General features: G+C 42.1%; 1 protein-coding gene across 7 annotated transcripts in view; it reads right to left on the minus strand.

Annotated features, from left to right (window-relative positions):
* Opa1 (OPA1, mitochondrial dynamin like GTPase) overlaps positions 1-16,131 on the minus strand; it is a 76,975-nt gene that overhangs the window by 39,203 nt on the left and 21,641 nt on the right. For 6 of the 7 annotated variants that reach the window (XM_087575368.1, NM_133585.4, NM_001433908.1 and 3 more), the window contains 11 exon segments: positions 13,571-13,675; positions 9,631-9,717; positions 8,930-9,043; positions 4,974-5,054; positions 4,793-4,867; positions 4,245-4,316; positions 4,066-4,165; positions 3,680-3,810; positions 1,784-1,856; positions 1,626-1,698; positions 776-891 (listed from right to left, as the gene is read on the minus strand). In XM_087575368.1, coding sequence (XP_087431494.1) covers positions 776-891; positions 1,626-1,698; positions 1,784-1,856; positions 3,680-3,810; positions 4,066-4,165; positions 4,245-4,316; positions 4,793-4,867; positions 4,974-5,054; positions 8,930-9,043; positions 9,631-9,717; positions 13,571-13,675 — 1,027 coding nt within the window. 7 annotated transcript variants of the gene reach the window in all.

The raw sequence follows: 16,131 nt of genomic DNA on the forward strand, positions 1-16,131 counted from the left end.
TCTGTGCTGACATCTGGATTTACTATCACAGTTGTCTACACTATTTTCCTTACTTGGAGTTTTGCCCACTTAATTTTACACCCAAGTCCACGGCTGTGGCAGTTTAGTGCAGCTGCTAGGAGAATAAAGTCAGGCAATTTAGATCGTGGGTCTGTCTAGGAGAATAAAGTCAGGCAATTTAGATCGTGGGTCTGTCTAGGAGAATAAAGTCAGGTGCTGCAATTTAGATCGTGGGTCTGTCTAGGAGAATAAAGTCAGGCGCTGCAATTTAGATCGTGGGTCTGTCTAGGAGAATAAAGTCAGGCGCTGCAATTTAGATCGTGGGTCTCTAATGCTATGCATGCTGGTTGGATAAGTTACTCTGCATCTTTGTCCTCTCTTCTGTGAAACGGAAATAAAGAAAACACAAACTTGCTGTGGCTCTAAGTAGAATGATAGTAAACTTTCCCGATGGAAGCTATGGAAGCAGACTTGGTTGCAGAGAGGGTGGGCATAGGGAATCAGGACAATGTAGGCTTCCCAGGGTCTCCCCTGTCAGGAGGGTCAAGTTCTCTACAGGCTGCTGAGCGTCTCTAAACACTACTGCAGGCCTGCTGCTTCTGACAGGGAAAACCAGGTCTTGTACAACAGGTTTGCACCTCTCCATTTCCCACATATTGTCCAATAGTAACTCAGGTACTTGCTGACTGAGAAAGGAAGTAAAAATCTGCTGAATTTGGAAGACTGTCGACTCACATGGCTGGATTTGTAGGCTTACTTTAAGAAGCCAGCTTACCTTTAAAACTATCAGCCTGTTGTTCAACTGACTCTCGAACCATTTTCCAAAAGCAGTCTGACACGGCAAGGCTTAGATTTCTCGTGGTCACCTGGTGTGCCTTTAGCATGCTTGTCCTACAGGAGACCACAGCTAAAGTGCGTCAGAATGACAAAGGAGCACTTACTTCACACTAACATCGCCCAGTAAAGCTTTCTGCAAGGAAGAAAATGGGCCTATCTGAGCTGTCCAGCAAGGTGAGCACTCACTGAGCTCTGAGGTCCATGGCCAGTGTGGCGAGTGCACACGACCAGTGAGCTCGGCCGTGGACAGTGCAGATCTACAGGCTCGTCGCTTCCTTCCAATAGAGAGAGTTCCTGGGCTACGCCTACAGGGATGATTCTTACTTCCGGACCAATCTGAGGCAGGCATGCTTTTCCATTTCCAGAACTCCACGGAGACACTTTCCGTGTCACTCAATTCCTCTTTTAGTCCTTCCATTTTCCTTTGTGGTTCAGTATCTATTTAGCAATATCCTTTTGTCACCTCCCACTCCAACTTCTATTATTATAAGAGGAATGTGCATACATATTTAAAAAATAACATTAATTAAAAAATCACTTTCTAGGGAAAACAATGTAAGAGGAATGAGAATTGTCTCTTTGCCCACATCCACAGAGGCAGTCTACTGGACCACATGGTACAGTGCTTCCAGTTCTGTCCAAGAGTACTCCAGGACACCCCGTTAGATATACACCACCACGTAGATAGATAGCACAGTAAACTAACGGCTCAAGACATGGCTGACAAAGCTGAAGTAGTTCCGGGTCACAGCTCTTGCTGTAAAGTCGTTGAATATTATGACACCTACTTTAGCAGTTTTGAATTCTGAAAAAATTCCTCTTCATATTCTCTTATAGCTTCAATGCTTTCAGAGCTGTTTCCTAGGAAAGATGGTGACCAAATTTTCATCAAGAAAATGAAACAACACAAACTAAAAGTAAGTTAGAATAATCTATCTTTGCATACCTTTTCCTGTTACGACAGCAAAATAACCCAGAGCTTTCATTGGGAAGAGCTTGCCTTCAATTATCTGTTGTATCTATTTTAATAAATTGGAAAAACAAATGTGAAATATAGACTCACTTCCTTTTTAAAAGTACAACATGTGATTTAGGAAGCGAAATGTTAAAAACTCTAGACATGCATTATTTACCAGAACATTCATCTATGCTCAAAAGTACACAAATGTGTTCTCATTGTTATCTGAGGGGTACCTTACATATACTGAAAATATCTTATTAAAATATATACACGAAGATTAAAATGTGGGAGGATTCATTATCGTGCTTCTGGTCAGACTGTGTTTGGAGTTCTTCCTCTGCCATTTACTAGGTATGTGACCTTAAGTAAATGAGTTAATTTGAATAAAAAGTCATAGAGGGTTTGAGATAATGACACTTAACATAGTAGCTGGCACAGAGAAGCACTCAATAAACAGCTTTATTACTTTTTCCTTATAGTTTCTTTGAATATTTGAAAACTTAAATTATTCTATGAAATTAAAGAATTACATTTGTTATTTGTATATGTATGTGTGGGAATACTTATAGAGATAAGAAGACAACTGTGGAAGCTAGCTCTCTCTGTCAGAGACCCAACCTATGTCAGACTTGCTACAGTGCCTTTATCTGCTGAGATATGGAGTCAGGACCTTGGAAGGAGCATATTCACATAAATCCATCATTCACACATGATATGAGAATTTCTACTTCCGGAGGACTGTTTAGATTAACACTGGGTGAGACAAGTTAAACCTGGGCTAAAGACTCTGGTCTTTGCCACAGAAAGGCCTGAAGTAAGCATCCACTGCCTCTCAGAGGAAACTCAGAGACTACCCCAGAGGAGAAAGGAATGGAAGCAATGGGGGAGAAATGGAGGTCGCAGACATCGTTCTACTTTGCTTTGCCTTCTTTGCGTGAGGACCAACACTGCCACAGCAGCACTGCCTTGCTCTTAAAAATAAGGCAGAGGGGTAGAGGCTCAAAGACAAGTTGCCACAGCAGGCCCAAGGGGGCAACAGGAAAGGCCCGCTTTCCTCTGTCTGGCACTCCTGGGCAACATGGCTTGTGCTAACCAGTTTTCCTCTGAGGATCTGAGATTTGGGTCCATCTCTGACTGGTGACTGGGAACAGACTCCTGGGAACCTAAGGAAGATGCCTCCAGACTGTACCCTATGCGTCTTCTACTTCATGGCTCTGCAATGGTCTTTGAGGCAAGTATGACTATGTGGTAAGACCTGGGAGTCTACAAGAGAATCATTGCCCCTGGGGACCTTGACACAGAGGCAAAGTCCACAGGTATAAGGCAGAAAGAGACATCCTGTGCAGTAGCAGTGGGGATGTAGACCCAAAAGCATTGTTCTATAGGCGAATAGAGAATATAATTTATCATTTGTAAACAAGCCAGCTACCAGGTACATGACACTTGGTGCCAGAGAACCGTTCTGATCACTGTGCATAACTGACTATTTTTAACTCCTCACAAACTGAGAGACCGGATCATAAATGTCTTCATTCTGACCAGATAAGGAGCCTAAAGCACTGAAAGGCTCAACAACTTACCCCGAGATCACACAGCTAGTAAATGGTAGCCAGGATTAATCTTTAACTTTAACTACCACTGAATACCTAAGGAGCATGACCTAAGCCAGACCTGCACCCAGAGAAAGCCTACATTCTCTATCCAGGGGAATAGCTGAGTTGGTTAAGCGCTCACCTTGTAAAGGCAAACACCTAACTGAGATTCCTAGAATCCATATGGAAAAAAATAAAGTCTGTGTGGTATCTGTCTGTCTGTCTCTCTCTCCCTCTTCCCCTCCCTCTCCCCCCCCTCTCATTCTTATAATAAAGAATTTGCCCTCACTCTGCTTGGACTGGCTACATTTTTTTCTGCCAGGTCTACTTTGGTCAAAACAAATATGGTTCTTCTTCCATGCGGATCCATTTGACTGACCAAGTCTGTAACAATACTGCGCTCGGCATCTACAGATCCATCTGAAAAAAAGGAAACATGAGAGTGTAATCATTACTCATTGTAAACATTTAGTCTTAACATGTTTACGTTAGGAATGTAGCCAATAAAAATTCCAATGATGAAAAGTGGCAGAAGCTTCCCAGCTTAGGTCCCATTTGTCAACAGAATGAACAATGAACGGAACATGTCTGCCGCACGTGTTTAGACGCATGCGCTGCTGCAATGCTCACATGTAAGAGGAAAGCATGCGGCGGTGAAAAGCTGCTGGGGCTTACCTTGAATGCACAGGATGATGGCGTTAGGATTCTGCATGTAGGCTTTGCTGATACTGAAAATAGTTTCCTTTGTGTCGGGAGCCATGCCTGATGTCACAGTCTAGAAGAAAAGGTTTTAAGAGTCACTACAGACAGCCTCCACAGAGAAAATAAACGGAACGTACCTCCCGTGTACTTACGTTGATAACACCAGGCAAGTCCACCAGCACCATCCTCTGCAGCCCAGGGCCTTTGACATTTAAAGATATGGTCTGTTCAGGAAGAGAAAGATCAAGCTCTAGGGGCGAACTTCTTAAGGATATTTGTGGTGATAAACATTCTGAATATCCTCTATCTTGTTCATTTAGATACTTATTTCAGAAAAAGCTATTTTCTTTTGATCCCAAAGTAATTATTCTAGAAAATTCACTCCACAATGATATGCTACTTAGAACATTAAAAAAAAATCTGCTGAGTGTGGTGACATATGCCTTTTATCCCAGCATCTGTGAGGCAGACGGATCTCTGTGAGTTCAAGGACAGCCTGATCTACATAGTAAGTTCTAAGCCAGGCAGGGCTGAATAGTGAGACTGTCTCAAAAAAGAAAAATAAAATAAAAACTGAAAAAAAAGTATCTATACATATTGGAACAGCTACAATCTAAATACCATATTAATATCCACATTATTAATATCTACAAAAACTTCCTTTCCCTAAGTCATGGCTGAAGTGAATTGCTGGCCTTACCTCAGGGCTAACAGTACAACCTTCTTTCACATTTTTTCTCATCCGGAGTTCGATTTCATGTCTTAACGCTGCAAGCTATGAGAGGAAAAGAACAAGGATTCAGGACAAATGCCCCACCTCACTGTCCTAGACAACGCAGGGCTGTAAGGCGACAGGCGAGCCAGAGACGGAGTCTACTTACATCTTCCTCCTTGGTGAGGTCAAACTCCCGGGAGCTGTCTTTAAACAAGGCCACGTGGTGAGGGCCTTCACTGAGAGTCACCTGGAAGGACAGACATACGTAATGACACATTTACACTGACATTAGCTCACAGCACCTGGACAGTCGGACAGAGCCAACCACTGCACTTTCATGCCATGCTCAGGTGCAGGCACGCACGGCTGCTGACACTGCTGCCTCTCAATGAGACTGGTGGGCTCTCAGGCTATGAGCTAGGCTGCTGGCCTCTCTCCTTCTCTGCAGACAACCAAGAACAGAAGCCAGCCCTCGACAGTTTGAAGAATTCAGAGAGAAGGCAGCATTAACTTGAGATGAATTCAGGGAGAGCGGTTCATTTGCCACTGTTGCTCAGTAAGTTCACTACACATGGAGGCACAGATGGGGAGGCAGGGCTGGTCCCTCTGCTTCAGACCTCCCTCCACACAGACGGGAAGAGTGCAGTCGAAGCTGAGTACTACAGCACAGACTGACCTTAGCCACCAGGAGTCACAGCAAGCTTCTCAGTAGAGGCACTGTGCTGAAATATGTCACAATGGCAGTGACGGTGTTTTACAAGAGTGTCTAAATTTGATGTTCTTTAATTTTCAGTGCATACACTCCAAGATACCATAATCACTGTTTTATTTTTAAAATGTATTTCCTTACACTGAGATAAGCTAAGCAAGTTACACAAGAAACCAGAAACCAGAAAGAACCATCCTAGAGGCCTTGGGGGATTGTCAGCTATTTTCCTTTGAGTACTTACTGATTTATGGTTCTGGACAAAGGGCTATGAGAAAAGCTTAAACTCTACAGCAATCACACTGTCAAACAGACCAAAATAAGCAAGCAAACAAACAAAAAACCCAAGTATATAAAAAAATTGGAATTCAGGGTTTTAAAGCAACTGAGACCTCAGGTGCTAAGATCCTAGCTAAAAATGAACTGCAGAAACGAATCACCAAATTAACCCTTCATCTTATGAGCAAGGTCCCTTCAAGATACTGATATTTAGAAACTGAAAAGAAAGCTGGGTTAAAGAAGCCAAAATGCTAAGTCCAGATTTGCCAATTTCATTGCTCCGAGGAGACACAAACAGGAGTTTATCAAGCAGCAGGGGTCTTGATGAACAGAAGGCTAATGGCTTGTCTATCTGAAAGCAACCCGCCTCCCGGACAGCTAATTTCCTGAAGTATCACACACAGCCTCTCCAATTCCGGTGCCTGTAGCAAAGTAAAAGATGAAGCCCCAGGGTTTTCATACTGACCACTGTGCACAACAGGAGGCGCAGGCTGGCTCTGGGCTTAAACGCCTAAACTGAAATACATTAGACTCGCACCCAGGACGGTGAAATGGATGTACACAGTTCAGTACACCGAATACCATCCATCAGTGAAGGTGAAACCACTCTCACACAGTGGTGTCCAACTCAGAGTCAGATCCCAAAGAATACTCTTGAGTCACATAATACTCCACCTCCATGCAGTCACATTGCCATCACTTCCAGATTTTAATACCAGCCCCACTGTCTCAGTATGTACCACAGTTCTGAGTGTACTACTTGGTGATTTCAATTTCCCAGTAATTAACCTCTATCAGACGAATGTGAAAGAGAAACAATAACCAATCCCCAACCTCACAGATTCACTTTAAATTTATGCCCACAGCCTTACTGGTGACTTCAGTCTGACCCCTTCAATCTCTGAATTACTTGACTTCATCAGCAGAGTCACCATAATCTCTTAGAAAGCTTTTGCTTTTGTTTTTCTGCCTCGATACTCTGTGTCTGAACGGCTAATAACCTGGCTACATATTATTCCGGGGAAGCAGAATCAAGCCGAGAGCATCCACACCTCCCACCCACTTGACCCAAGGTAAACTGAGTGACTGGGGCTCGGCCTCCCCTTGCTCCTCACTCATGGTCCTTTCCTCTTTGAGATGCTCTTGCCGTGGCTCCTAGCTGATGTCACGGTTCCTGTTCATGGTCTTGATTCTAAAATGTATGTCTCCAGTCCAGACCACTCCTCATATCTGCACATCCAGATACTTATTTATAAGCTCCCTTTAGCAAGAAAATCAAACTCTTGAATATCTTCCCCCAAATGGACCTCCTTAGATGTTTCTTTGCAAATAACATTCTTTAACCTGTTCAGGTCAAAGCCCAAGTCCTTGATGATTGATCTCTTTTTATCAAGCTATCAAGAAACCCTGTTGCTTCTGTAAATAGTTTTGTAATCTCACCAGTTCTTTTCACTCTATTAAATACTTTCTGCATCTAAGTACCACCTACTCCAACTGCCTTTCATCTGATCTCCACAATTCAACCCACTTTGCCAAAAATCTCCATTCAACACAGTAGCCAGAGCCTTTCTGAAGGTGACAGAAGTCTGCTGAGGACATCACTGGCTTCCCATTTAACTTAAAATAAGCATCATAGCCTGTAAACTGGCCTAGCAGGCTATAGTTATCTGCTTATTCCTGCCATCCATTATCCCTCTGTCCTGTGTCTGAGGAGTCTCCCCTGTAGCCCAGCACACTGGCTTCTTTACTATTTCTCTAGCAGGACTGCCTTCCCACTTAAGGGCTGTACACCAGCCTCCTGCAGCATACTTGTACTACAACATGACTACTTCCCTCACTCTCTGTAAACCTTGGTTCAAACGCCATCTTAGCTATGTCACCTACAAGCGTCCTGTCATCCCCACTGGACTTTCCCAGCTCTATCTCTAACAAACTAAATAGTGTAAATAGTTAATATGTATTATGCTTATGGTAAGAATCTTTTTTTTTTTTTTTAAGATTTATTCATTTATTATATATAAGTACACTGTAGCTGTCTTCAGATACACCAGAAGAGGGCATCGGATCTCTTTACAGATGGTTGTGAGCCACCACGTGGTTGCTGGGAATTGAACTCAGGACCTCTGGAAGAGCAGTCAGGTGCTCTTAACTGCTGAGCCATCTCTCCAGCCCGGTAAGAATCTTTTTAAATTTACTGCACATTGTCTAAAGCCAGGTATACCTGACCTCTGGCCCATGGGCTATGTGTACCTTAGAATAACGAGGAATGTGACTCAACACCAAGTCATAAACTTAATTAAAATACAGAGATATTTGTTTATTTGGCAATTTGACAGCACAGTTCTCGAGTGTTCTATATACAATACCACAATGTTGAAAGGTTACCCATGCCTGGTAGGTCAATGCTGGCACACACTAGGAGCTGAATAAATATTTGCTTAATAAAAGAGGCTATAGAGCTGGAGAGATGGCCCAATGGTTAAGAGCACTGACTGCTCTTCCAGAGGTCCTGAGTTCAATTCCCAGCACCCACATGGTGGCTCACAACTATCCGTAATGGGATCCGATGCCCTCTTCTGGTGTGTCTGAAGACAGCCACAGTGTACATTATACATTAACTAAATAAATAAGTCTTAAAAAAAAGTCTATAGTCATTTATTTTTTTCCTGTCTCCACTGGTGAGTAGTTATCGGCTTTACATATTGCACGTGCTCAGAGCGTTCATGGGTGCACACACACACACACACGCACACATGCACGCACACACGCACACAGACACACACACCCTTTGCCCCAGTGACTTGCGGGTAAATACAATAGGACATTATCTACACTTGCTGACACTACTTGCAATATTCTCAGTCTCTGAGAGCAGCCCCTGTGTGTCTTATTCTAGATAACATCAAGAGACCTTACAGTGCCACCTAGACAGTCACTAGCCGAGATGTCCTTTCCCACCTCTACCTTCACTCAGCCTAAGCTCTGGGCATGTGGGCCCCTAGCTGTGCCCCCTTCTAATTCCTACAGTGGGAATGATCCCCGATGCTGTGGGAGAGCCCCCTCTCTAGCTAAGTCTGAACTCCACCACTGAAGCGTTGTTTCTCTGAGGTCGTCAGTGGGATGGCCTCCTTCCCTACCTTCACTGGAGAGCGCGTCATCATCTCGCCGGATCCTCGTGGGAATATTCGTGCTTGAGCAATCATTTCCAGAACACTTGTTTTTCCAGCACTCTGATCTCCAACCACAACAACCTATCACAAGACAAATAGCATGTATCAGCATGTATTAGCATGTCTTAGCATTTTTCTGATATCAAATAAAATGTAAGTAGGGTTTAAATGATAGCATTTAAGAAATATTTTAAGATATTTAGAGCCAAAAGAAGTTATATTGTTTTATAAAAAAATGAATTTGATGCATGTAGGCACTCTGGAGATACACATAACTAAAGAATTAATTGGCTCTATTATTCATATTCAAATTTGTAGTTTCTAAAAGTATGCTGAGTGAAAGAGTTATTTCTAAACCTGGATCATTAACTTTCTACAGATGTCTTCCATAGCTAGTTTATACTTTACAAACATACTTTTGGATTCTGTTAGACTAAATTTCATCCATACACTCACATTTTTTGCCTAGTTATTTTAACATTATAATGATTGTACAATGGCAGATATCTGACCATTTTCTTTCAAAACACATATATTTACTTTTTTGGTCCTCAATAAGGAACAAAGCAGTGCTTGGTAGCTGAGGTACCCCAGGAGAGGCAGAAACGATGATGATGTAAGGAGAGGACTTTCCTGCTAATGGCAGGTCCCTGTCTATTCCCCCTTACCCGTGGCAGATGATCTTGGGTATTGTAGCTGGCATCATAGTCAGAAAGGACATCAAGAACTTCAGAATACATATCGATCAGAGATTTCTGCAAAGCAAAAAAATTAAAATTAGCAAAAGTCAGTGAAAAAAAATCAAAGACCACAGATACAGCAAGAGAAAATATAAATTCAAGTTTGTATTGTTTTTTTATTATATAATTTCATAATAAAACTAGTTATAATAATTAATGCTACTTCTTCAGTTTATTTAGAAATACACTGACAGTAAAAAGCTATTAATTTAGGCTCTCATAATCTAGTTAGACAGTAAAAGAGAAAGCCTATTAACATTAATGAGCCAACCACTAACACTGTATGAGTCAAATACATGGTCAGGTGACCAACTAACAGACAGAAACCACACGGTCAAGTCTAGGCTGTGTGAGAACAGGGAAGGGGAAGGAATAGAAGGCAGAAAAGCACATGACAGTGTAGAGATGGCAGAGAGCACACATGTGAGAACGGGCAGGGAGCACATGCATGTGAGAGCAGGCAGGGAGCACATGCATGTGAGAACGGGCAGGGAGCACAAGCATGTGAGGGCAGGCAGGGAGCACATGCATGTGAGGGCAGGCAGGGAGAATGTGCGTGTGAGGGCAGGCAGGGAGCACATGCATGTGAGGGCAGGCAGGGAGCACATGCATGTGAGGGCAGGCAGGGAGCACATGCATGTGAGTGCAGGCAGGGAGAATGTGCGTGTGAAAGCCTGGAACGCAGAAGTGGTCAGGGGTCAGTTCAAGCAGGAGAGCTTCCCTAAGAACTGGGAAGGCTGCAATGCAAGCAAAGGACAAATGTCCTCTGTTGCTTTTCTCTGGACATCAGGAATGAGCATGGAATCAGGCCTACAACAGCTTCAAGTAAACTAAGGAACAAACACGCATACATATAGGTCTGAGAAGAAAGGGTAGCCATCAAGCATTCACTAAGTAAGATTAGTGGGAACATTATGAGAGTTTAAGCATTCTTTTGCCCCTCAATAATAGAGACTCCTAAATGGCACATAGCTGCTCTCACATCTGCCTAAACATAAACACATTTCATCACCACTGCATCTTATGAGGGAAAACACCATTTCTAAGACAATTCTATTTCCCAATCCTTGAGCACGCCAGGCACTTGTAAAAACAGTCAGGAGTTCACTAAAGCTTGCTTGTTAAATGAGAAAGACAACCTTGGACCTTGGTTCTAGAACATGTGGCACGATTCACTATGACTCTGGAATGCTGTAGCAACTCATTTTTACTTATTCTGAGACAATGATTACAGCATTAAACTTTCGAGTTAAAAGAACCGGGTCAACTGAACACATCTGGCTTCAGTCTTTGGTGATAGTATGACTTATTTACCGATACTGGTAATTAACAATATGTTGATGACAACAATATCAATATACATTTATTTTTAAAAATTTAATTGTTGTAATAAAAAACTTCCCTTGGAAATAAGAGTTAGAATTAAAAACTGAAGACAAATACTAGTAAGGCAACAGTGGCATGAGTCATGTACTCATGAGGCATGAGTATTCGCAAACTCTAAGTCCTAATTGGGGGCAGGCAAGATGGCTCAACAAGTAAAGGCATATACCATGCGAGCCTGGTGGCCTGAATTCTACTCCTGGAACCCAGTAAAGGGGGAAAGGGAGAACCAACCCCCAACAGACACAGTTGGACAGACACCCCCCCCCATGGTATACACATATAATATGCATACATAATAACTTTTAAAAAGTATTTAAGGGCTGGAGAGATGGCTCAGTGGTTAAGAGCACTAATTGCTCTTCCAGAGGTCCTGAGTTCAATTTCCAGCAACCACATGGTGGGTCACAACCATTTGTAATGGGATCTAATGCCCTTTTCTGGTGTGTCTGAAGACAGAGACAGTGAGTGTACTCACATAAATAAAATAAATAAATAAAAAGTATTTAAGAGAATCCCAATTTTATAAATATGAAAATTAAGCCTGAAGATAACCTATGTATATTATTAAAATAGACTGATTCATAAGAAAGTCCTCTTAAGGGCTAATATCCAGCATATACAAAGAACTCCAGAAGTTAGACTCCAGAGAACCAAATAACTCTATTAAAAAATGGGGCACAGAACTAAACAAAGAATTCTCAACTGAGGAATATTGAATGGCTTCGAAGCACCTAAAGAAATGTTCAACATCCTTAATCGTCAGGGAAATGCAAATAAAAAACCAAAAAAACCCAAAACCCTGAGATTCCACCTCACACCAGTTAGAATGGCTAAGATCAAAAACACAGGTGACAGCAGATGCTGGCAAGGATGTGGAGAAAGAGGAACACTCCTCCATTGTTGGTGGGATTGCAAGCTGGTACAACCACTCCAGAAATCAGTCTGGCAGTTCCTCAGAAAATTGGCCTGAAGACCCAGCTATACCTCTCCTGGGCATATACCAAAAAGATGCTCTAACATATAACAAGGACACATGCTCCATTATATTCAAAGCAGCCTTATTTATAATAGCCAGAAGCTGGAAAGAACCCAGATGTCCTTCGATAGAGGAATGGATACAGAAAATGTGGTACATCTACACAATGGAATATTACTCAGCTATCAAAAACAATGACTTTATGAAATTCATAGGCAAATGGATGGAACTGGAAAATATCATCCTGAGTGAGGTAACCCAATCACAGAAAAACACACAAGGTATGCACTCACTGATAAGTGGATATTAGTCCAAGATACAGACCACATGAAGCTCAAGAAGAAAGAAGACCAAAGTGTAGATGTTTCAGTCCTTCTTAGAAGGAGGAACAAAATACTCAGAGGAAGAAATACAGAGAAAATATGGAGCAGAGACTGAAGGAAAGGCCATTCAGAGCCTGCCCCACCTGGGGATCCAGCCCATATACAGTCACCAAACCCAGACACTATTGCGGATGCCAAGAAGTGCTTGCTGACAGGAGTCTGATATAGCTGTCCCCTGAGAGGCTCTGCCAGAGCCCGACAAATACAGAGGTGGATGCTCATAGCCAACCATTGGGCTGAGCACAGGGTCCCCAATGGAGGAGTTAGAGAAAGGACTGAAGGAGCTGAAAGGGTTTGCAACCCCACAGGAAGAACAACAATATAACCCACCAGACACCCCAGAGTTCCCAGAGACCAATCAAAAAGTACACATGGTGGGGGCTGGGGATTTAGCTCAGTGGTAGAGCGCTTACCTAGGAAGCGCAAGGCCCTGGGTTCGGTCCCCAGCTCTGAAAAAAAGAACCAAAAAAAAAAAAAAGTACACATGGAGCGACTGATGACTCCATCCACATACGCAGCAGAAGGTGGCCTTGTTGGGCATCAATGGGAAGAGAGGCCCTTGGTCCTGTGAAGGCTCGATGCCCCAGTGTAGGGGAATGATAAGGTGGGAGGCAGGAGGAAATGGGTGGGTGGGGGAGCATCCTTATAGAAGTGGGGGAGGAGGGATGGGATAGGGGGTTTCTGGAGGGGTAACTGAGAAAGGGGATGACATTTGAAATGTAAATAAAGAAAATGTCCAATAAAAGAAAAGAAAAAAGAAAAAAGAAAAAGGTCCTCTTAAAATATGAAGATTTTTATGGGCCTAATATATGATGGATTTGGAAAGGCCAATTTATGAACTATTTACACTGTCTAGAAGTGAAAGGATGACAACGTGCTTTATAATTTATTAAAGTGTTTCATCATTTAGGGGATGGAGAGGTGGCTCAGTGGTTTAGAGCTTGGGCTGCTCTTCCAGAGGACGCAGGTTCACTTCCCAGCACCCACACATCAGCTTACACAACCATCTGTTCCTGGGGATCTGAGGCCCTCTGCAGGCTTCCTCAGGCACCAGGCAGGCAACTGAAAAGATTCGTTATGTACACGCAATGACGAATGTCAACGCCCTGATTAGACACAGCACCTTGAGCTTCCTGTGGTGGATGCCTTTGTCATCCTTCTGCAGCACCAACTTCCTCAACTCTTTGTTCTCCTTCTCCAAACGCTCCAGGATCCTCTGATACTTTAACTGCAAGGAGACAATACACATGGCTGTGTAAGAAAGAGATGGGTAAGCGAATAGTAAGTCTGATTAAAATCTTCCAGAATTCTGAGTCATATGACCTCACTAGTTACACTTATTATTTTTACACTTAAAATGCTCTATGACAATATGGAGAAAATAAAACTATCATTATTTCAAACAAGCAGTGGAATTCACACTTTTCCAATATAATTGAGCATTTAACATAAAATTCTTTGCTTCCTATGATGAAGAAATAATTTAAAAATACTAAAAAAAAGTTTAAAAAGTCTAGACTAACCTTAAGAAACAATATTTCCTATGATTTCAAAAATAAAGTCTTTGATACAAGGCTATGGCTAAAACTTATTCTCATCTGGACATTATTTTAACCAAGATGGTATGATACACGTGAACAAGTAACGCCTAAGCATACATCACGTGAGGACCCCTTTACCAGAAACCCACAGACAGACAGAAGCAGGAGCTTTACAGGCAGGAAACATAGGGTTAGGGACCCCGGGCAGCCTCCCTCCGGTCATCTTGTATGGGGAGGAAAAAGCATTTAAACAAGTCTGTCTGAGTAAGAGGCCTGCATTCTTCCAGGTTCAGTCAAATGTCCATGTCTGGAGAAGTTTGTTGGTACTTAAAATACTGACATAAAAACATAATTAAGAAAATCCCTTTATCGCAGGTTGTTATTTCCAAGTAGCAATATGGCAACATATTTTGCTTTTCAAGGTGAGCTGTTCAAACTGGTCATCTCACTTACAAAAAATTAAGATCCCTATAATCAGCAGAATGGTTAGATGTACATCACGCATCATATATCACAACATGAGAAATATTTCTTTTTAAACTCCTAAGAACATGGTAAATAACAGGAAACCAAAGTGTTAGCCTTACGGAATGTACAAGCTGGGCCTCATTAGGAAAAACATCTATAGTTAAAACCACATGGCATGGCACAAGAACAACTACTTGCCTGTATGATAAACATATTTTGTGAAGCCTTCTTTCATAGCCCAGAAGGATAGTAAACCTCTAGTATCTCTTCACTGTTTAGAAAACAATCACTAGCTAGACAGAGTTATTGAGATCTTGAAAGTGTTTTGGAAACATAAAAGTGTCTTTCAGAGGTTGGAGAGATGGCTCAGTGGTTAACACACTGTTGGCTCTCCCAAAAGTACTGAGTTCAGTTCCCAGAAACCACATGGTGGCTCACAAGCATCTGTAATGGGATCTGATGCCCTCTTCTGGCATGCAGGTGTACATGCAAATAGAGCACTCACATACATTAAAAAAGAAAACCTTATAAAATGCCTTTCAATATGTGCTATATGCACTACAGGTTGAAATGATACTAATTTGGGACATAATGCTTTAAATAAAACATACTATTAAAAGTAATCCCCATTTTACCCCTTTTAACTGATAACGAACACTTTGCATGCAGCCTGTGCACTCTTTTCCCTGAGCATCGCTGACAGGGACGGAGAGGACTGCACGACCCATCACACCATGCGCTCCACACTGTGTATCCACAAAAGGCTTACAACTGGAACCGCATGCATGCAGGGTTTACTTCTGGGGCACATTTCTTTGTAAATATGGAATCAATTTGGGGGAAATCTACATTTCTTTCCTTGGTACAAGTGTCAACCTGCAGCCACCCTCTAGAAGTATAAATGGGCTGGCATGTGTCCAACCTGAGGACAGTTATGCACACAGGTCCACACATGACTGTAATCTTCTTAAAATCACATATATATGATATATATATGTGTGTGTATGTATGTATATAATTATATATCACATATATAATCTTATATATATCTTATATGTCTCAAGACAAGGGCCAGCCAAAACACAGGTGCTCTAGTGCGGTTACACATGAGACTCCATGAGCAGATCAAGGAAAGCCATGCACCAGAAATACACTAGTTGTTTGATTTCACTCAGATTGCCCCTTCTTCTATGTTTTTCCTAAGAAGACCCAAGATGATAAGTATGTCTTTTGGCTTACAAAAATAATCTTTAATTCTGTTATTTATATACAATAACTGCTGTTGGAAAATTTTATACCAGAAAGGTAGCTACTCATTACATTGTATAGAACTGTTTTTTAAATAATGATTTTTTTCGGGGGCTGGGGAGATGGCCCAGTGGTTAAGAGCACTGACTGCTCTTCCAGAGGTCCTGAGTTCAATTCCCAGCAACTACATGGTAGCTCATAACCATCTGTCATGGGATCCGATGCCCTCTTCTGGTGTGTCTGAAGACAGCTACAGTGTACTCATATATGTGAAATAAATCTTTAAAAAAAGGGTTGGGGATTTAGCTCAGTGGTAGAGCGCTTGCCTAGCAAGCGCAAGGCCCTGGGTTTGGTCCCCAGCTCCGAAAAAAAGAAAAAAATAATGGTTTTTTTCATTAACCCTAAAAGATTGATTAGCTTATACCAC

The sequence above is a fragment of the Rattus norvegicus genome, chromosome 11 (genome assembly GCF_021556685.1).
Source record: "Rattus norvegicus strain SHRSP/BbbUtx chromosome 11, alternate assembly SHRSP_T2T, whole genome shotgun sequence".
Classification (NCBI taxonomy): domain Eukaryota; kingdom Metazoa; phylum Chordata; class Mammalia; order Rodentia; family Muridae; genus Rattus; species Rattus norvegicus.